The sequence below is a fragment of the Oryza glaberrima genome, chromosome 3, assembly GCF_000147395.1.
Source record: "Oryza glaberrima chromosome 3, OglaRS2, whole genome shotgun sequence".
Classification (NCBI taxonomy): Eukaryota; Viridiplantae; Streptophyta; class Magnoliopsida; order Poales; family Poaceae; genus Oryza; species Oryza glaberrima.
The window spans coordinates 16,306,266-16,328,124 of record NC_068328.1 but is presented as its reverse complement, the minus strand read 5'-3'; the positions used below and the strand labels follow the sequence as shown (position 1 = coordinate 16,328,124).

At 39.3% G+C, this 21,859-nt stretch overlaps 3 protein-coding genes and 1 non-coding gene across 4 annotated transcripts; 1 reads left to right on the top strand and 3 right to left on the bottom strand.

Moving 5' to 3' along the window:
• Positions 1-1,026: 1,026 nt before the first annotated feature.
• Positions 1,027-7,198, bottom strand: LOC127767638 (uncharacterized). Its single transcript, XM_052293039.1, has 9 exons — positions 6,954-7,198; positions 6,032-6,158; positions 5,179-5,305; positions 4,199-4,764; positions 3,420-3,735; positions 3,018-3,258; positions 2,812-2,901; positions 1,852-2,292; positions 1,027-1,755 (listed from the first exon to the last, which is right to left on the bottom strand). The coding sequence occupies exons 1-9, from the start codon at positions 6,990-6,992 to the stop codon at positions 1,384-1,386; spliced, it is 2,319 nt and encodes a 772-aa protein (XP_052148999.1). The 5' UTR covers positions 6,993-7,198; the 3' UTR covers positions 1,027-1,383.
• Positions 7,199-11,909: 4,711 nt separating this feature from the next.
• LOC127769128 (small nucleolar RNA snoR135) lies at positions 11,910-12,057 on the bottom strand. Its single transcript, XR_008016696.1, has one exon. It is a non-coding gene; the product is annotated as a small nucleolar RNA snoR135 (small nucleolar RNA).
• Positions 12,058-12,376: 319 nt separating this feature from the next.
• On the bottom strand, positions 12,377-14,585 carry LOC127767571 (probable small nuclear ribonucleoprotein G). The gene is made up of 4 exons (XM_052292950.1): positions 14,446-14,585; positions 14,324-14,346; positions 12,727-12,848; positions 12,377-12,603 (listed from the first exon to the last, which is right to left on the bottom strand). The coding sequence occupies exons 1-4, from the start codon at positions 14,478-14,480 to the stop codon at positions 12,541-12,543; spliced, it is 243 nt and encodes an 80-aa protein (XP_052148910.1). The 5' UTR covers positions 14,481-14,585; the 3' UTR covers positions 12,377-12,540.
• A 179-nt stretch (positions 14,586-14,764) lies between these two features.
• Positions 14,765-18,112, top strand: LOC127767570 (uncharacterized). Its single transcript, XM_052292949.1, has 9 exons — positions 14,765-15,060; positions 15,364-15,450; positions 15,538-15,596; positions 16,391-16,486; positions 16,668-16,748; positions 17,006-17,065; positions 17,149-17,322; positions 17,577-17,672; positions 17,773-18,112. Exons 1-9 carry the CDS (start codon positions 14,862-14,864, stop codon positions 17,845-17,847), a joined length of 927 nt encoding a protein of 308 aa, XP_052148909.1. The 5' UTR covers positions 14,765-14,861; the 3' UTR covers positions 17,848-18,112.
• The last annotated feature ends 3,747 nt before the right edge of the window (positions 18,113-21,859 follow it).

Below are 21,859 nucleotides of genomic sequence, written 5' to 3'. Positions count from 1 at the left end.
TTGGTGTTATTTGCTTACGTGATGATCAAACTGGGATGGAGGAAGTAGTAAGTAGGGACATTTAATGCTTACTAGTTAGTTTTATATACTCCCTCATTCCTAAATTGATTATCATATAATGAAAACTAAAATTTCTCAAATTGATCATCATATAACCGCATGGACATGGATTTCATCGGAGTACAATTAATACAGCACGGGAGAATGTGTGCATGCTAAAGGATGCGATTATGCATTGTTTTTAATCGATGCATTTATTACGGGAGAATGTGTACATATTGTGCATGGCGTTAAAATTATCCTTGGTCTTGATGTATAAACATTATAGGGTAATCAATATGGGATGAAGATAATAACATATTAACATTGTAAGTGCCCTACCAATAAGGAGTAGACGGCCCCGTTGTTTCGCTTATTTGTGGAATAAGCCAAACGATATATTTGCAAACGAAAAATAATTTGTGAATAAAACTTTTATATACATGTTCTTAGCGATTTAAAAACAAAGATTGGAAAATAAATTTTGATGAAAAAAACCTAAAATCAACTTCAAATTTAAGATTGAAAATTTAAATTTTAGCTGATGAGCATAAGTACAAGTGAAAAGATGAGGCGTGCTTTCACACACGAGCCGACTTGTTTGATTGATCCCTATGAGCGTTATTGCTACCGCCATTAAACTATTGAGCTAGCTCTATCAACAGCAGAAAAGTAGGGTTCTATCATAGTATTTGTGTTAAGCACGATCGCTTTCCACGAACTATAATCTTGTTTATCCACAACCACTTTCCACCTTCCAATCTGTCGTCTTAAAATTTTGAGATGCACCTTACACCTAACGCATAACCATGTGACGTTGATTTAACAATTTGTTACGTCGAATCATGGTTGATGGTATCTTTCACCCTGAACCTTTTATTACTGTGTTTAATTTAAACCTCACTAGTGAACTGTCCTAGCATATCTGATGCAGCACTGCAGCATTCAGGTGTATCCAGAGCAACAACTCGGGTACTCGACAAAATCTCCAGGGAACAGCGGAATTATCATGCGATTTGAGTTGAACTCATAAAGCATTTCGGAGCACACATTTCATCGATCAGAAAAGTTAAGATCGAACTGATGTATACTATAAAACCAGAAATAAATAAGATAGCAAACTGGCAGTCAAAATTGGTGTTTCCAATGCAGGACACGCTTTGGGCGGTGCAAGATGAACTGGAATACTAACATGTTTTTCCCTGCATCATAAACAAAAGGTGCAAGTATCATGAGTTACTTGCGTTAGAGCATAGCTCTTCAATCAGTTCTTTTCTTTTCTTTTTCTTGTCGATACGAAACCAGCTCACTTGTCGTCTCATGAGAGCACTGCCATCCAAACCATCATAAAAAACTGGGAGGAGCCCAGCCGAGATGGCTGAGTTGGTTTTGCTGAAATGCTCCAACCTGAGCTCCAGAAGCCATGGCTGCCATATCAATGCCGATATTTCCAGCCAACGGCGGACCGGCTGGCTGATGCACCATGGGTTGTGGGTTCTGCACCATGGTCATCGTTGTCGGCTGCAGTCCGTGGGGCATGGCTGGGAACTGCAGGTGAGCAGGGTGTTGAACTGGGCTGAAAGGGGCATGACCATTGTGCGGTGGCAAGTATGCTGTATGGGGAGACATTGGTTGGCCCATCATGTTGTAGAATGGTGTTGACGGCATGACGGGAATATCTGTAGGAGCCTGAATCCACACATCTGCTGTTTCAGCCTGCAACCAAGCACAAATATTATTCATGTTAAGGTACAGCATGTGTCAAAATTATGATCAGAAAAGGCTTGGTCTAAGGATGAAATATATAATTACCTGAGGGTTGAGTGTGTAAAGATTGTTGTCCTTATATTTACTCATATTGGCATCTTCGACACTACCAGTGCCACCAATTACACCAGTATTGACTGGGTAACCATTCTGATTTGTAAAACCACCGTATCCAGCAGGGCCACCAGGGAACATTTGCTTACATTGATGAGGTGGTCCATATTTCATGCCATTGGGTGTTAGCTGTGACGTTCCGTTTGGCATTACCAAATAGCTGCTGGCACTTGGCAATTGTGTAAATGCTGGATTGCTTGAATAGTTTTGAACAGCCACTGGAGGCACATAGTATGGAGAGAAAACATGTCGATATGGCAAGCAGTTTGGATATTGCGATACATGCATGTGTTGGTACATTTGAGGCACTGGGTGCTGAGTTGCTGCAGTAACAGATAACTGATTGAAATTTGCAGCATGCAAGCCCATCACCTATCAACAGAGTTTCACACAATGTCACAGCTGCTAAGGAAACATTGATCTTGGACAGTGGATAAGCCCTAAGAAGAAAAAGCTAAACATCCAGTACTATAACTACAAGTAAATGCTGGAGCCATCAGTCAAGATTAGTCCAACCATTGATAAAAAATAATTTCAGGCCAAAAGTGCAAAAACAAAAGATAAAATACTAGCAGGTAGTATGGAAAAGCAAGCTGCGTTAACAGCTTGGATTCCCTTTTAGCTTCTTTGGAGCTGTAACAGATGTTCACATAGACAAATGCAGATCTCTGATGCTTCTGAAACTTCTAATACAAGGTCAAATAACCAGGTTCTCAAAAATCGTTGCATTCACAATCTGCAAATAAATCTAGAGGAATCCAGACTTGAATATAAAGGCTGTTTGCTTAAGTGTGCTTTATGAATGTAAAATCGAAAGCGACGTATAGCAGACAGGCAGACACCAGATCATAATAACCGGACTTGAACATAAAGGTGGCATGGTGGTATTACCTCAGACGGATAAGGTATATTTTGGGTCGCCTCACTATCAACAGCTTTAGTGATAAATGGCATCTCATACCTAGAATCTGGCTCATATTCCTGGTACACGAGAAAAAGAATGAATGAATGTCAGGTAAAACCACTAAGCTGAACCACAAATAAGAAACACTGCCATCCACTTAATATATTCTATCCACTTAATATATTCTATTCACCTTAAAGTCATGCACTGCTGAATTGTCCTGATGCTGGGGTTGAGGTGAAGAATGTGAGACCTGGGTTGAAATCATATCATTTGTCCTATGCTCTCCAAAAACACCTGGACTCAAGACCTCCATGTCCTCAGTCAATGGGTGCTGATATTCGGAAACTGAAACAAAGGAATCTGATTTCGGAAGCATGACACAAGAGCCAACAAGATCCGTCTGGTCAGTAGGAGGCACATCATCAGTTGATCTGCAAGAGTATAATGCGTCAAACTGCAATCAACGAATAATTACATGTGGCATGTCTCAGATTTAATTTGGACACAAGGATAACTTCATAGTAGAAATCTGAACACTTCAACAATAGTTATGATGCAAGATTATATCAAAGAGAAGATGCAGCAAAATCACCTTGAAGAAGAATGGGCATTAAACTCTCTGTTAGTTGAAGCATCAGGAGCTAATGTAAAAGCCTTCGACTCAACATCACATTCAAAATTACCAAATATAAGATGTGTTCTTTCTGAGTCTGGTACCCTGAGGTGTGCAGGTATGATGACATGCTCATCTTCAGAAACATTAGTTTGTGAAAGCTTCTTAGACAAACCAGCCATGTGTGCCTGATTACCATCAACAGATGATGCAGCACTAGAATGTACCACATTATCTGCATGATTGGCAGGACTGGGGCTTACTGATTTGGGTTTCCATTCCAATTGTGGGTTCACTGCATATAAACCACAATATCTGTTTAACAAAAATGCAGTTCTCCAAAAGATGGAAAACTAACTTAAATAATCTCTGCCCATCTAGAATTGTCCAAATACTTTGAAAGACAGTACATAAGAATTTATACAAAACTGAATGGCAACAATTAGCATCATTGGTTTTCAGAAAATATAAAACAGTGTTACATAGAGAAAATGTACAATGATGTGGATATATAATACAATAAGGCTCCAAGTCAAACTATGCATTGCTAACACTGGAAATTACTCAAATGAATATATTTTGTCATTAGCATGTTATGCTAAGCAAAGTGACCTAACAGGCTAACAGCTACTGCTCTGTTCATTTTTGAGCAAGAAAGAAGTTTATGTCCGAATGTGCAACAAAATGACATACCCACCATAATTGTACTTTTTACACATCTCAATTCCCAACCAGTAAGTTTCCATGGAAACGCTAACCTTTTGGATGACCAACAGGAGTATTTGGCTTAGAATGATATTGACTCGAAGAAGATGGTCTACTGCTCAAGTGTGTAGATGAACTAGGACGGGAGTTTTTCGATGATACACCAGAGGATCTAGATTGCTGTCCATTTGAAGCATTCTCTTTTGTTGCTGTACTTGTTGGCACCTTAACTGAACTGTTTGAAGTGGATGTATTTGTTGCTGTATTATCAGATGGCCGTTGCCTAGCACCAACTACTCCAACCTCACGCTTTATTGCTCCAAAAGTCCCAGCTGATTTAGAACCAGGAGAGGGTACATGTATTGGATCTGACGAAGAGCAGCAAAGTTCACCAGTAAAATTATTTGTTCCTGATGGCACAGCAAGCACTCTGTTCTGATTACCCTTTGCTAGAACTGCATGTGAACCAACCATTGTTGTAATCATCCCATCAGATTGTCCCACTGTTTGGTCATTAGAAGGCTTGACTTCTTTGCGTCCATTATCAGCTTGAGCTACCCCACGTCCATTAGAATTTTGAGTAACCGGATGGCGTTGTGCAGGTAACTTTTCAGTTGAGCTTCAGAGAAACATGACAAAGACATATATGAACAGAAGTGATACTGGTGAAATTTTTGAAAGCAAATTCAGTTTCCATGAAAGAAAGCAAGATGTCAAACCATAAAGCAGTGAAACGAATAGTGCTATTAAATATTCAAGTAAATAACTACTGGTTGTGAATTGTATAATGCAGATAGAATAGCACATGGGAAAGAAGGCATGTCATTCAATTACACAATAAGTACATCTACAAATGTATTATAGTTTGTTCTATACAACTGCTAACACAATTTTTGATCATTTGATTACCTCAGCTGACATAATTTTCTATCTGTGTAAATACTCAAGTGCATATTCCAAAGGGAAAATATTGGAAGCAATATGTTCGATATTGGAAGCGATCTGTTCATTTCTACTATCATGCATACTCTACCTTTTGTCTCCAATATTGGAAGCGATCTGTTCATTGCTTGGGACTCCATTATGAAATGATCCTGGTATAGTCTCACCAACTACCTTCTGTCGATTGTCTTTCACAACACGAAACTCCCTAGTGACTCCTACAAATATCAGCTTTTAAAAATTAGACTATATAGTGCCTTGAATTGGTCACAGAACAGCTAAGTAGAACATAGAATAGTTGTTATTACTGGTAATAACAATAACTTCTACCCCAGGAGTCCAGGCTATGTTGAAAATGAGTAGCATTCAAGCTAGTAGAAGCTATTTTACAACCACCAAAAAGACAATTTATTGTGATGTAGAAGAGTTGCCAACCCTCCATAAATTCCTTATTTCATAACTGTTTGCCCAGGCAAATATATCCATCGTGTTAGTATGGCAGTGTAGAAGTACACTTACAAGCATGCAGTTGGTGGTAAGATGCCCAAGGGGCTAAGAATACAAGGAAACATGCATTTCTTTCTGTCTTAATCAACGATTGGCTGATAATTTGAATAATAACTCTGATTAAGCAATGTAAGGGTTTTCCCAAGATGGCATTGTTTGCAGATGGAATTCACAAAACCAATCACATGTCAGCATCAATAAAAACGATAATGAGCAAATCCAGTAACATATCATCTCAGATACCACAAGCTTGCACTTCGGGCAACAATAAGATGCAAACATTAACCACAGAGCACACTGTACAGAAAAAACAGAAGTGATCCTCTAACAGGGTAAAAATATTCACGCAATGCACCTGGAATAAGTACCACAGAAGACATGTTCACTCACTAGTTATTAAAAAGAACACTTTATGCTATTTACTTATGAAAGTTTACCAGGCAATGAATTCCGAAAGTAACCTCCTTTGTTAGTGTTCCTATTAAAAACTCTTCCAGGTCTGGCCCATTCTGCTTGCCTTTCCTTTTGTACTCTGGGATCATTGGAACCTTGGTGACTTGTGTTCTGCAATAACAGAACAAGCTAAGAATAGGAAAAGACTTGGATAAACACAGTAAGTCAGTAATCACAAATCATATTGTTGATGCCTCATTAACAAAGTAAAATCCTAAATATGAAATACATTTTATATCAAAATAGCAACAGTTAGCAGGCTATAACATTTTTGAGCTTTTCTTAATCAGAAAGCCAGTAATATTTATTAGCAAAAAACTAATAGCCAATTTGTATATCAAGTATGATATCCAAATCTAGTGTGGGCTTCCACTGCTAAAGTACCAACAGGACACGGTACAACGAAGAACCAAATTTTTACTAGTAGTGTCCACATTAAAATCCTATGACCCTTAAGAGGAAACATCCATCCATCTAAAAATTTGTTGCAAAACACAAACATCAATCCTTTTAATTTCAGACCTAATAACAGGAAGGTCTGAAAAAAAAAGCAGCACTACTTATTATAATAATAAACAATAAAACGAGGTTTCACATAAGGTCGAACACAGTTAAATTCAAATATTAAACACGTTAGCATTCATGCATCATCATCAGGCGCGAATATACACAGCACATTCAGAACCCCATCTCTTTGTTATTGTCATGTCTCCATCAAACACAGGATCGGACCTAATCGCGGGGGCATAGGGTTTCAGCTGAACCCCAAACTGCACCCCCAACCCACAAATCGAGACGAGATTGGATTGGATTGGTTAATAAGAACAGAGATAACGAAATCGATTAAACCCTGAACGGATCTCCAATCTGCCCATGCCTCTTTTATTTTTTTCGTCCGAAACTGACCTGCCTCATCTCCGACCGTTCGACGCGCGCGGGTGGCATGGGGCTGGGCGACCTCGCCGGCGAGCGGCGCGCCGTCTAGTCTAAAACCTTCCACCCCCCCGCTTCACCGCCTACCTCCTGGGCTGCTTCCGCAGTGGGAGTTACGGTGCGGTGGCCGGAGTGACGGCGGCGGCGGTGGCCGGGGAGGTGGGATTACGGCGGAGGCGGAGGTGGGGAATAGGGTAGAGAGAAGGGATTTGGGAGGGGTTGGGAGGAAAAGATAGATTATAATAATATTTATATATAACGTCGGTTTTGTCGAATTTTTTTCCCCGGTGAAAATTTGCGGTTTATACCTCGCTTGTTACCAGGATTTTACTTTGGGCCCCTTTATACTACATTCTTTTCGTTTTACACTCCATCCTCTCTCTCCTTTTGCTTTACTTTAGAATTTTTCCTCTTTTCCTCTTCTTCTCCGATTCCGACATGGCGTTATTGTTGCGTTCTCCCTATTTGTTCGATAGTACCAACGTGGGCAACAGGCTGGTAGCTGCTCGGCGCAATGCCATCCGTTATCGCATTGTTGTCATGTTCTTTGTAGGCACTCTTATTTCATGTCCACTATTGTTGTTGTGCAAAAAAGCTAACGAACGCCCACGTGCCACTCTTTTTAGTTTTTTTCGAATTGGGCTAACTTTTCTTTTTTTTTTCCCTTGATGCACTTGGACTTTTGCGGCCAAATTTAAGTGGCTACACAAGGGCCTTGTGGCCCAACCTCTTTTTTTTTAAAAAAAAAATGAATATTTCTATATACAAAGTTTCCACAATTTATATTTCTATGTATAAAGTTTCTATACTCTATGCTTGTTTCTTTGTATAAAGATTTTATACTTTATGTTCAAAGTTGGTATGTCCAAAGTGTATGCGTATAAGGTTTCTATGTATAAATAAGTTATATTATATATAGTTTGCATGGCAAAATTAAAAAGGTTAACAACACTGGCTGAAAAGGGGAAAGGCCAACATGCCCACAATGCATGTGGTGTATTCACGAGCACATTAGACTTCCCCGTTTTGTGGTCATTGGCGCCTTTGAGATGATGAAAATTAAGATTCAATAAGAGCACGCAAAATGAGAAAGTTATTAGCGCATGATTTTTTTAATCAAACTCGAAAATGGATCTATTTAATATTTTAGAGCAACTTTTATATAGAAAGTTTTGTACAAAACACACCGTTTAACGGTTTAAAAACATGCTAACAAAAACCGATATGGAATCTGCATCTTAATCATACCATGATGAAATCATCCTCTTCTCTTTTGTTTTGCAGCATTATCCACAACCAGTGTTGGCAACGTAAGTGTGTTTGAATTCAATGAGAAGTTCAGAAAGAGTTCAAGGTGAAGAAAAAGAAAAGACGGGTCCAAAGTGAAAAAGTATGCAACTTTCATAAGCAGAGTAGTCCAAAATACAATGTAGTTCTATGTTTCTACATGCTGCTCAAACATATCTGCGCAAAAGTAAAGCCGAATATAAAATAAAAAACATTTTGGTCTGTATTTTCATTTTCTCATTTTTAACCTTTTTTTTCTAAACTAAAATGAGCAAATTTAGAACGTTGAGCAGTGGTGAAGCTTGAAGACAACTTTGAGGGGGCTAATGTGCAAAATTAATTTGGTGTACGCTATTTACTGTTACCTTTGCTACTACAATCGTAAACAAATATTGTAGTTTTTGGAAAGTTGGAGGATCCATAGCTAAGCATCCACGCAGCTCTGCACCTCAAGTTAAATCCATTATTGTCAAAATGGTGTAGTTGTGCATGTGTGTATGAATATGCGTCTTTAGTGTGATTTTTTTAGTGGAAAAATATAAACGTCTTTAATGTAGTTAAAAAATATTGGTTTGATGAAACTTTTAACTGAATACTAAAAAAATGTAACAAATGTTAATGAATCTATATCTTTACCTATTATAAAAATTTAAGGTGTTTTTGCCTCTAAATTTTGTACGTCATCCTGATAGCGCACGCTTTAATTTTCCATCTCCGCTCTGTATAGTAAAAAAAAGCAACTCACGTCTGACTCCGTTTTTTTTATCCGCAGCCGTTTCTTTCTGTGTTTTTTTCCGCGTTTTTTTTCGGCCCGGTGTTTTCCGATCCCTTCTCCACCTACTTTTTTTCCGTCCGGTTTTTTGTGGGCCCAGTTTTTTCCACCGTCCGATCAGTTATTTTTTTTGTTTTTTCATTTTTTTGCGGGCCTGATTTTTTTCCCTTCTCCACCTGCTTTTTTTGTCCGATTTTTTAGTGGATCGCATTTTTTTTGGTTTCTTTTTTTTTTCAATCTCCTCATCGGCACGCCTCAGCCCATTTAACTTGTTGAATTTAATTCTATAGGTAAGTTTGGTTTGCTCCGATTTTAGGAAAAAAAACGGAAAGAGAAAATCGAATATATCATAAAGCCCTCGAGAAGATTGAAAAACATTAGGTCGAATTGAATGGGGAGGATCAGCTCCGGCATTGTATTTTATGGAAACGGGACTACTTTTCCGAGGTTGAAGACAATGGTAGGATGTGCAAGCTGAATGCCGAAGAGAGGTAGCGTACTAGGGCGGTTGTAGGATGTGCAAGCTGGACCTGCATTATGGGTTGCGCCGAAGAGAGGTAGCGTACTAGGCCGGGGCTGAAAAGGAAGAAAGAAATAGGCTTTCCACCCAAAAACAATAATAATTTTTATTAACTTTTTAATTATAATGTATAGCGATCCCAATGTATAAAATTATTACTCAGCTCCTAATAGTTATTGTATAAAAATAATACTTTATCCATTGCAACGTACGGGTATTTTTTCTAGTATATTATAAAACTACAACTTTCTCAATATGGTCCATATATTGAGAAAATCTTGTCGCATTATTATAGTTTGCATTTGCATATAGCTTTGAAAAAAAAATAGTTGTCATTTGTAAAACTTACTCGGTTAACATTCCTACGGTCCTACTCACTCGAGTCTTCTATTTAACATGATTGCTGACACCCATTTCCTCATAGTTATTTATAATAGCCCGTCAACAATTGGTAGTTTTCTCGCGACTGAGTGTGTTCATAATTCATAAACCAATTGTCCTTGAGTAAGATTGTGTGGTGATGCCAGGTTTCCTTTTATATCAATATGGTTGATCGGAGTTGGTGTTCAATTATCAACAAAGCAAAAGGTGTAACGAGATTGATTGGATGATGAAGGTTAGACATATTGGATGAGACTGTAATCAGGAGGACTAGGCATAGTGTAGTGTGGAGGATGGATGCTCCTACTTTTGTCCATAATCTAATTCTCGAGTGGAACAACTTTAGTTAATTAATACAACACCCTTTCCTAAGGAAACAACATAACTTTTGGAATATCAAATACACAATATTTCCCTTTTGTGCCATTAGTTTGAGGGCATGAAAAATGTTTTCCCTTATGTAGAGATGAAAACGATATGAAAACGGATGGACACCACATCTGTCGTTTCTGTTTTCACTTTTTTCTTCGGAATCGGAAACCCCAAATAAAAAAACAGAATTGAATATTATCGAAATTGAAAACATAGCGAATACAAACCGACACGGATACAATAATGAAAATTTATCGGAACAAAAAAACCCATCAAACTTTGTCAAATCCACTTATTGTCTCAAGTCTCAACACTACATCACAAGACACAATCAGCTAGGATGCTAACTTAAATTGGGTTAGGCTATTAGGGGGGTGTTTGCATACAGGGACTATGTCACATCGGATATTTAGACATTAACTTGAAGTATTAAAGATAGACTACTTACAAAACTAATTATATAAATGAGAGTTAATTCGCGAGACAATTTTTTAAGCCTAATTAATCCATAATTAACACATGTTTACTGTAGCATCACATGGGCTAATCATCATGGATTAATTAGGCTCAATAGATTCTTCTCGCGAATTAGTCCAAGGTTATGGAATGTGTTTTATTATTAGTCTACGTTTAATACTAATTAGTGTCTAAACATCCGATGTGACAGGGCTAAAATTTTAGCCCCATCCAAACAGCCCCTAATATGATGGCCTTTGTAACTCTTAGAAATTCCGAGAAATTGGTTGGACAAAAAATTTCCACGTTTGCTTTTGTTTCTAAAAAATTTCGGCTGACAGTTTCCGTTTTCAAAAACGGGTTCAGAATCCAGAAAATTTCCGAGCTGTTTTCATCTCTTTTCTATATGTTTATTTTGGATTTATTTTGCATTATAGTTTTGTATGAGACAATCCTAGATAACAATAAAGTTATTACTTGAGATAGATAAGTGTAGTTATTAAATATAAATTAAAAAGTCATGTACATAAGCCTAATTTAAATAATTAGTGGTATTATCGTCACAGTGTGATGATAAAAACACAGGCTCTTTCATATTTGCTATTTTCATTTGAATTACTCTCCGGTTTATAATGTTTGACGCCGAACGCTGTCAACATAAACTTCATGATATAAACCAACGGATGGGTAAACTACTACATATTTTTTTTTACCCTTTTCTATATTTTAATACATTGTATGATGTATTTACATAGTCCTTCGCTTGAGCTGCGCTGTCGAGTGGAAAATCGTGATTATAATACATCATTGAGCTTAATCACCTCATGTTGTGTTAATCTTAATCACCGTGTCTTCGTGTTAAATGAATGTGTATAACTAATCTTCTCTGATAATTAAACATAGAGCACGATTAACAAGCAACAAGAAAATAACTTCCAATGCGCATTGACTGCAAATTATTGTAGCAGCACACGCTTAGGGTTGGGGGCCAACAACAAATTTTCTCGTTGCAAATCCAAAGTTGAATTTTTGAATTGCAGTTAGCAAGCATGAAACAGAAGACAATAAAACAGCACATTAAACGATCTATTCAAACTGTAGCTGCCCACTATACCTACAGCTATCCTCCTTGTGGTTAATCACATGTGAGGAAAATGATTGTTGGAAAAAGCTGATATCAAGCTTAACCCAACTGCCCACTCTCCTCAAATTTCTATAGCAGGAAACACTTTCGGCAACAAACGCACAGCATATAAGCAGCGTAATGCCGATACACACAATCCTGCACTCTGCTTAATAAAACCTTGCATTCTAAGGTATCAACCATATCGAAGGCACAAGAGTAAAAATTGAAATAACTAGCAAAAGGCTCAATAGAACCCAAGGTTTCTTCGAATATTCTATATGCCCTCCGCAATAGGCGATGTAAATCAGTAACAAATCAAATAACCTACTTTAATGCATGCGAAGGACTGCCAAAAAACATTTATATAGTCATCTTTGAACCAGGAGCTGGCACAGAGGAGCCAGGCCTGCTGTGAAGATGACGAGCAATACACAACAGCTACAAAGAGCATGGTGTGGATCAGCACAACACGGAATTGGGGCTTGCAAACAAAAATATCAAAGGTTTGTCATTCCATATTCAAGAAACGAAGTCAATATTCCACACACCAGTTAAGGACAAGGTACAACAAGAACATCAACAGCATATACATCAGTTTTCTTGCTACCAGCTCTATAGCTACTGAATCAGGAATATGCCACGGGAGTCACTGGGATTTGGGCACTGGCTCCAATGCCTCAATCATCACAACACTGTTCCCCCTGACAACCTGCAAATGATTTAGGGGCATCAGCATATAATCAATGTATATATTGCAACTTGCTAGTAAATCTCCTTGCAATAAGTATAGAGTTTAAACAAATAAGCAAGTGATTCTTCACAGAAGGCTTACCACCATTCCAATATCAGTCTTGTCATTTCCATTGACCTCTACCGTGTTGTCCACCACCAAATTCATAAACTGATCGAATCCACGGAGCATACCAACAATTACATGGTTTGCATTCAGCTTGACTGAAAAAAAAGTTGAACAGTGTTACAACTAGACACTAAAGAGGACTCCTCAATGTAAAAAGTACAATATTGAAACCCATCATTTCACCAAGATCAAGGTGATGATGATTAAAATAATGAAATGGCAAAACACAATTGGATTGAGGTGCATGACCCTTTCTAGTCATATACTTGTAGACTTCAATAATGAAGCTAAAAATGAAACCACCAATCAAGGAACCAGTCTTTTCCACTAAGGTCAAAATGACTAAGGAAACCTTAAAAACATCACATATATGGTGATACCAAAGAACATTTCAGCCATGATGTAGCCATCTTACAAACAGGTTATGAGCAACCACAAAAAACTTGAAATGTTCATTCAATACCAGCAACGTTATGGGCCTCGTCTTTACATAATAGTATGATTGACACAATGGAAGTTTAGAGTAGCAAAAAACAGATAACCAGAAAGAAATCACACAATAATAGCATCTAGCATCAGATGCGAAGTTTGAACTATCATGTATCATGTAGAGTGGTAATACAACAGTAAATACAAAATGGTCAGGTTTACTTATTTTTTCCCTCGACAGCAACCCAAGATAAAGAAAAAAACAGTACTGTGCAACTATTATGCTCAAAGAAATGAGATGATTTGCATAAGCCGGCAAGTTTAAAAAGATTGATATGGCAGCCTATCAGAGTAACTATGACAATAAAAGCCTCATTTGGAATGAATCCATAGCTTTTTGGATATCTTCATCATGTAGAGCAGCCAACCAATTTGAAAGTAAGAAGGAAAATCAATCACAGTTAATTACAAAGGAAACATGCCACTGAAATGAATAGAGTAGACACAGGAAACTGAAAAACAATGAAATACAACACTATGGATATGAGAACACATGAATGAATGATAGCATAAATACTCAGACTAGATGTTACCATGAAATGGCATATCACAGAATGCCCATCAGAGTAACTATGACAATAAGCTTCATTTGGAGATAAATCCATAGCTTAGATATTGAGTTCATCACTTAGGGCATTAGGACATTGGAATACCAACGTAGAAAAGACAGCAAATATAAACAATCTAAAGAGGACATAACTGACAACAGCGACTCCACGCCAAAAGAAGATAACAAAATCAGGGCGCCTCTAATAGGGCTAATTTCAGGCCATAAATGTATGACCAATTGGTCAAAATGCATAAGCCAAGAACCCTAAAAACATACAAAAAATTCAGCTAATGAAACAAATGCACACCCTGAACAACCGATCTATTGCTTTGAGCAATGAACAGCTTACCACAGTTGAATACCTATTCATCCTTGTTTTGAGCAAGAACAGTTTACTACACCTATTCATCCCATTCAAAAGCTTTGGCGCAGTTCTAGCTATCAGTAAACTATCTTCCAAAAGCGAATCTACCCGAGTACTACAATTACAATAGCTAAACCACGAAGGATTATTAATATTATTTTACTTACTCTGGAGCTTCTTGTCCATGTACCTGGCGACCCACCAAAGAAAAACTCAAATCAGTAAACCGAACACCAGTTAAAAATCGATGGAAACACACGTGAGGGAGAGAGAGGAGACGGAGGCTTACTTCTTGAGATCCGGGGGCTGCCCCGATCGGCTCATGACGGGAGTAGAGAGGGGAGGAGATCTGGAAGCGCCTCCACTCCTCTCGGCAGCAGCAAAAAACCCTAGCGATGAGGAACCCGAGCCGACGCGTCCAGTTTTAAAGCGAGGAGGCGGAGCAGCCGCCGCCGCCGCCGCCTCAAAACCCTAAAACTCCCGGCCCACGACTGAACTGGGCCCGTACCATCGTGGGATGCCGTCAGAGTTAGCGGCCCATGGCTGAACTGGGCCGTGAGAGTTGGCGGCCCATGACTGAGCTTGTTGCCTTATCCTCGTCGTCGCCGCGAGAGATCACCTCCGCCGCGCACGCGAAATCCGGCCGACGACGACGACGTGACGTCACGCGCCGCAGGCGAAGCAGCACGGTCCACCACACCAGATATGCCGCCGCCCACCGCCCTTCTCCCCGGCCGCTCCGCCGCCCCGCGCCCTCCTCCTCCTCCTCCTCCGCCGCCGCAGCTTGCGTCCGCCGCGAGACTCTCTAGGAGGCCCCTCTTCAATGCCGCCACCGCCGTCGTCGTCCGGTCCAGGAGCAAGGACGAGGCCAGCTTCACCGACCGCATCCTCGACTACATCGAAGGTGCGTTTCCCCCCTATTTTTTTCCCCTGAATCAACACAAAATAAATTCTCGATTCTTCAGTTGCTGGTGCAGGATTCATGGGCACGGGTAGCCGTGCAGTGATGTTATAAAAATGAAGAAAAAAATATATCAAACTTGTTTATGTACTTTGGTAGTTTGACATGCAATTGCTGTCATTACATTGCCTTGTCTGTCAGTGGACGAAGTCTTTAAAATTAAGCTGATTTTATTTTATTGGACAGCTTAACTAGCTAAAGCATTATGTGACTTAGTTGCATTCTTCTGAAATATTCGTCGTATAGGGGGTCCAAAGTTGAGGCGGTGGTATGGAGCGCCCGATTTGCTTCCCAAGGATGGGAGTGCTGAGGATGAGGAGGATGAGCCTTCAGGTGCGTAGAAACAGTACGCTGCGTTCTTTTTTTACCCTTTCCTAGACACTGTTTCTTATTTATTGTCAAATTTGGGACGAGAAATAGATATCGAGGAGCCTCGAGATGCTGTGCTAGTCACCAATGGCGATAGCGAGATTGGACAGGTTGCCATTATTCTTCAAGTTACTCTTTTGTTCTGCTGCAGATTTGCTAACGAATCCAATGTTCACAAAGCCTAAAAGTTGCTTGCCATTCACTAGTGAGTAGTGACCAGAATATTATACTACAATCTTGATATGTGGGTACACAGCCACATGATCAGATCATTGGGCAATAATTTGAAACTTATACCATCAACTTATTGTTTCAGGATATAGATAATGTAGATCCACAGCCACATGTCAGGCGAGTAATTTGAGACTTAAGATTGGTGTATATAATTATTTCCATATAATATAATATCCTATATGGATTTCCGCTGAATATTCTTTCTATGCATATTCTTATTGGAGAAACCATTTTATGATTCAATCATTTCTCCTTTTTTTGCTGCATGGAACACACACGTGCATGCACACCACCATACCCGCACACACACATGAGTGACCCCCTTAACAAATGCTCAAGAGACAAAGTCTACGGATAAATTCACTATCAGGAATTTAGGAGAGTAAAACCGAGCCGTAATTTGTTTTTCTTTTGGGAGGTCGCTTTTGTGGCAACTTCCATCTACTTTGACAGCTTCTTGTTGAAGTAAGAAAGCTTGTATATTTGTACGTAACCCTTAATCTTAAGTAAATTTGGTTGGCCTAGCTTGGGTCGGCCCAGAAAGACTCCTGTTCTTTGTTTTCATAGTTTTCTTAGTGAACCTTGCAAGTTCCTTGTTTTCATCTTGAGTTACATGTTCCTTTTAACTTTTCTGGTTGCTTCATATTAAACTGCCCATATTTTTTTTCAGATGGTGATATTATCATTAATCCTGAAAAGGGCCAGAATAAAAGCATTAGTGAAGGACAGGCGATCCACTGAAGAAGCATTTGGAACTTACGTGGAGGTGACAGCTTGTAATTCACACATATAGCTTTAACATGCTTTTCGTTCTTGTATACCACCTCTTTGGTGCATCAGTTATTAGAAAAAGGCCATAGATGTTTTTGGATGTTTTCTCATCATGCTTGTACTAACAATTTTAGTGAAATATTATCCTCATAATCACTTTCTCTGCTGCCTTGTAGTGCATGGTTGGTAATATGGAAGATAAGTCCTTCACAAAGAAAGCACTAAGGGGTGTTCGTGCTATAATTTGTCCAGCTGATGTATGTTACAAACTTTGTTTTCTTGGCCTATTGATTTATCAGATTACCTAATTACATTGACTGCAATTGATGATTAGGGTATTGGTGGGGTTTAGTATTTTTCTTAGATAACGATTATTAGATTTGAGTTATGGCATGAGAGATTGTGAACCATTTCTGTGCTCCATACTTACACGAAAACGTCGTATCGGCTTCTAGAGTTCCCTTTCCTTCCTCATTCTAAGTTTTGCTTCCTTTAAACATTTATGCTTCAATAGGATGGTTTCTTCTCTGACTTGGACCTCAAGGGTGTGCAACACATTGTTCTGCTATCCCAGGTTTCAGTGCTTTTGTAACTTTGTCTAATCCAGTTCAGCTTAGATTCAATCACCAACCATATGAGATCTTGATAAGAATGCAGCTCTCTGTCTACAGAGGTAGCGGTGGTCTCCAAGCTATTATGAACAGCAAACTGCGGAAACTTGCTGAGAGGGATGAAGAAGTGGTTCTTGCATCTGGGATCCCATCCACGATAATCAGGACTGGCTCGATGCAAAGCACTCCTGGTGGTGATAGAGGTTTCGATTTTACAGAGGTATCAGCATGGCAATTATCTTACTTTAGTAACCTTGCACAATGAGCTAGGCAAAGACATTCAAATATTATAATGTTCGTTATGTAAGATTAGACCATTAGTAGTTCCCTTCATTCGAAGCATGCTGTAGTTTCCACCTAGCAGTTTGAAGAGGCAAATTGATAAGAATATTTTCTTTTGGGAACATCAATTTGGTTTGCTGCCCTGATGTTCTGCTTTTTGGTAAACTCTCATATGATTCTTGAACTATGTAGGGTGCAGCAGCCAAGGGAAGAATGAGCAAAGAAGATGCTGCTACGATCTGTGTGGAGGCCCTGGACTCCATTCCCCAGACAACACTCATTTTTGAGGTAATTAGCTCAAGCATATGCTTCAAGGTTCTTATTTTTTAGATAATTACTAGCTCAAACAAGTTTAGGGCCTGTTTCTTATCTTCCGCGTATACTTCAGGTGGCCAATGGTGACGAAAAGGTTACTGACTGGAAGGCATGGTTTGCTGAGCGGACGAAAACGGCGACAAGTTAAGTATGATTGAAATGCAGTAATTTTTTTGTTGGGAAAGAAAGGATTGCGGTATTTCCACCACGAAGTTGTGTGGCAACGCAGTTGCGCTGAATCTGAAGCTCATTTTGGTTGTGGTTCTCTGAGTTTGCATTCTGAACTCTGAAATGGTGCTATGTACAGACTCACCTCTCAAAACCTGTGAATATTATGTAAATCGCACACGGTCGATCATGGTACTTGTACTTGCCCATTTATTCATGAGAGATTGAAAACTTGTGCTACTGAATTGAAATTGCAGGAAGCGTATTTAAAAAATTCTGAAGGACAACTGTATTCAGGCTCTGCTTGGGTGTGCAGGATGGGAACCCATCCCTCCTGCACGCAAAACGGAGTGGTCTCTTGACACGTGATTAATTAAGTATCAATATGAATTTTTAAAACAACTTTCGTATAGAAAATTTTTGAAAAAAATACACCGTTTAGTAGTTTGAAAAGCGTGCGCGCGGAAAACGATAGATGTGAGTAAATGGGTTGGGAAAATGGTGTGCCGAACTTTAGTACTCCCTCCGTCCCACAATATAAGGGATTTTGAATTTTTGTTTGCAACGTTTGTCCACTCGTCTTATTTAAAATTTGTTTGCAAATATAAAAAACGAAAAGTTGTGCAGTAAGTCACAAATAAATAAATAATAATGTCAAATTTTTTTGAATAAGACGAGTGGTCAAATATTGCAAGCAAAAACTCAAAATCCTTTATATTATGGGACAGAGGGAATATTGTTTTGTACAACTGGTTCCAGACGTTTCGTGTTTGACAAAATCCATGTATTGTGTTCTAACAATATTACTATAAAACAGAGAAACATGGCAATTGGATAAATATATCTTGTTCACTTTGGAACACTTTTTCTGTAACTTTTCACTTCGAACTTGAGTTTTTGCTCTCTTTTTTTTTACTACATTTTGAACCATCCAAATCTCCTTGTGAGCGTATTTAGCAGCCTTAACAACATATGCATCCTCATAGTGACGACCTCCTCTAGTTATGTGCAAGTTACATCTTTGCCAGAGAAAAGATTGGATGTGGCTCGACATAAACATTAGTTGTGGCGGCTCCAAGGGATGGTTCATGTAGGCCTTCTACCACTCTAGATTTTGACATATTTGTATGTTCATATTATATTTTTGCAAAAATAATTACTACTCTCCTCAACCCAAAATATAAACATTTTTAGAATATTGCTAAGTCAAATATTTTTAAATTTAACTATTAATAGCGAAAAAATTAAAAAGATCGATCACATGAGAATGGTGTTACTAGATTTATCATTAAACAAACTATCACTGGTAGAGAAACCATTTTTACTCCTGGTTGGGAACCCCCTTTAGTCCCGGGTTTTCAACCGGGAGTAGCAATCCCGGTTGAAATAACCGGGACTAAAGATGGATCTTTAGTCCCGGTTGGTGTTACCAACGGGGACTAAAGATAGGGTATCTTTAGTCCCAACACCAACCGAGACTAAAGAGGATAGCCAGGTTTTTTTTCCTTTTTTATTTTCTCCCGAATATGGGTGGTATGCATATCCCAAATCGAAGTAAGATCCCAAGTCCACATCACAAATCTTAAAGTTCTAAAAAATTACATCACAAATCAAATACATCACAAATCCTAAAAAAAATTACACATAAATCAAATTACATCAGAAGTGCCAGGGTTATGGATACCACATACCTAATAGTAGTTGACTAAATCTTGGCAGGATCCACCACATACCATGTCCTATACAGAAACAACCTGCGGATATATGAGGAGTTCCGGATAAGGAAAGACAACCAGAGTTCTACATGGAAATGACAAGGACTACTCGGATTGTATCCATATTGGTTTCTCTAGTTCTACTTGGATAAGGGGACACCTATGGGTATAAATACAAGACCCACCATAGAAGAGACAATGCACACACCCACCACAATCTACGGAACAACAGAAGCCACAACATACAAGCCAACATACGCCAAGACAAGACACCGGATATCGACTTCAGGGATAAGCACGGCTAGTCCCCTACGATGTCTCCGGATACTGTCAGGAGAGATGAAAGTGCTGTCTCTGATCTCGTCGGGCACGAACTCGAGGAGGAAGACTACCCTGTTGTCGACTACGAGTCAGACCTTCAGACCGCCATATCGACAGAAGTTAGATAGGCTACCCCAAATATTGTATTGGTGTGATTATGGTGAATAAGAGCAATATCGGCTTCGGCCAACAGGATGTAGGGTTATTACCTGACAATTCAGGGGTCCGAACCTGTATAAAAATCCCTGTCTCCATCTCTTTTATCTTAGTCTCGCATATACCCTAGTACCAACGATCCCCATACTATGCAAATACCGGAATCGCGACATCAAACGTCGACAACAAGTTTCTACAAAATTCATCACAAATACATCACAAGTTCACATCACACACAAATCAAATTCATCACATGATCCTGCAATAAATCACAAATTCTTAAAAAAAAACAACAGAGGAGACGGCCGGCCGCTACCGCCTAGCCTCCACGCCGGCTGGTCAGCCACTGCCATGCTGCCGCGCCGCCGCGCCGCCTCCCCTCCGCACCGGCCGGCCCCCGTGGCGCTGCCCGACGCCGCGCCGCCGTCGCGGCCCTCCGCGCCGCTGCCCACCGCGGCGCCGCCTCCCCTCAACGCCGACCGGCCCCGCGCCGCCGCCGCGGCCCTCCGCGCTGCTGCCCACCGTCGCACCAGCTTCCTCTCCGCGCCGGCCGGCCACCGCCACCCGTCCCTCCGCGCCGCCGCACCGGCCGCCAGCTGTCGCCTGGCCCGCTCTCGCTCCGATCCAAGCGGCGCCAAGGAAGAAGGAAGAACTAAGGAAGAAGGAAGAAGAAAGGATAAGGATAAGGAGTTAGAGAGGAAAAAAGAGATAGAGAAAGAGTTCGTTGTGTGGACGGAAAAAGAGGATAAGTAATAGGGATTATATAGCACGTGTTGATTTTTATTCCCGGTTAGTAACACCAACCGGGAATAAAGTTAGATTTTAGTCCCGGTTGGTAACTCCAACCGGGAATAAAGATCATCTAGTCCTGTTACGCTTATAAACCGGGACTAAAAATCGTTTTTAGTCCCGGTTTTTAATGGAACCAGGACTATTATGGATTTGGGTCGACCGACCAAAGATGGTTTCTCCACTAGTATTATAGTATGTAAATCTTTTTATTTTGAAAAACTTATATATAATATTAGTCAAAGTAGCATTTCGAAAACCGTCGTGAAGTTTTAAAAATCCTTAGATGTTGGGACGGAGGGACTATTTTGTACTATATTTTGAGCAAATTTTGTAAATTTATATTAAGTTTGTAGTGATATGGCAATTTCGAACATGAAGTAGGCACTGTTAAGGAAAAATTTCCAGAGCCGTCACTTAGCATTAAGGTGGTAAAATAACAAAGACGAAAATATTTAGTCCAAAGAAAAATATTAGGTAAAGGTTGGCTCTAAGCGAAACTTCAGTAACAGAAAGTGTCATTCACTCATTTGCTCTTGCATAAATGAATCTATCATGGAGGAGAACGTACTCCCTCTGTACCAAAATAAGTGCAGTTTTGTACTATTTACGTTCAATGTTTGACCGTTCGTCTTATTTAAAACTTTTTTTATGATTAGTATTTTTATTGCTATTAGATGATAAAACATGAATAATACTTTACGTGTGACTAAATATTTTTAAATTTTTCACAAAATTATCAAATAAGATAGACGTACGGTCAAACGTTGGAGACGGATATCTACGACTGTACTTATTTTAGGACGGACTTAGTACTACATCATATGGCCCTAGCTTGCATGAGATTCACAGCGACAGCATTGGCATCTGGCAGTGTCTTGGAAAAAGTTACTCTAGTACCATTGACATGTCTTGAAAAATATTTTAACAATATTTCAGTTTTGTTTGATTTCACAAATACTCCACCCATTTCGTATTATAAAATGATTTTGACTTTTCTAAAATCAAACT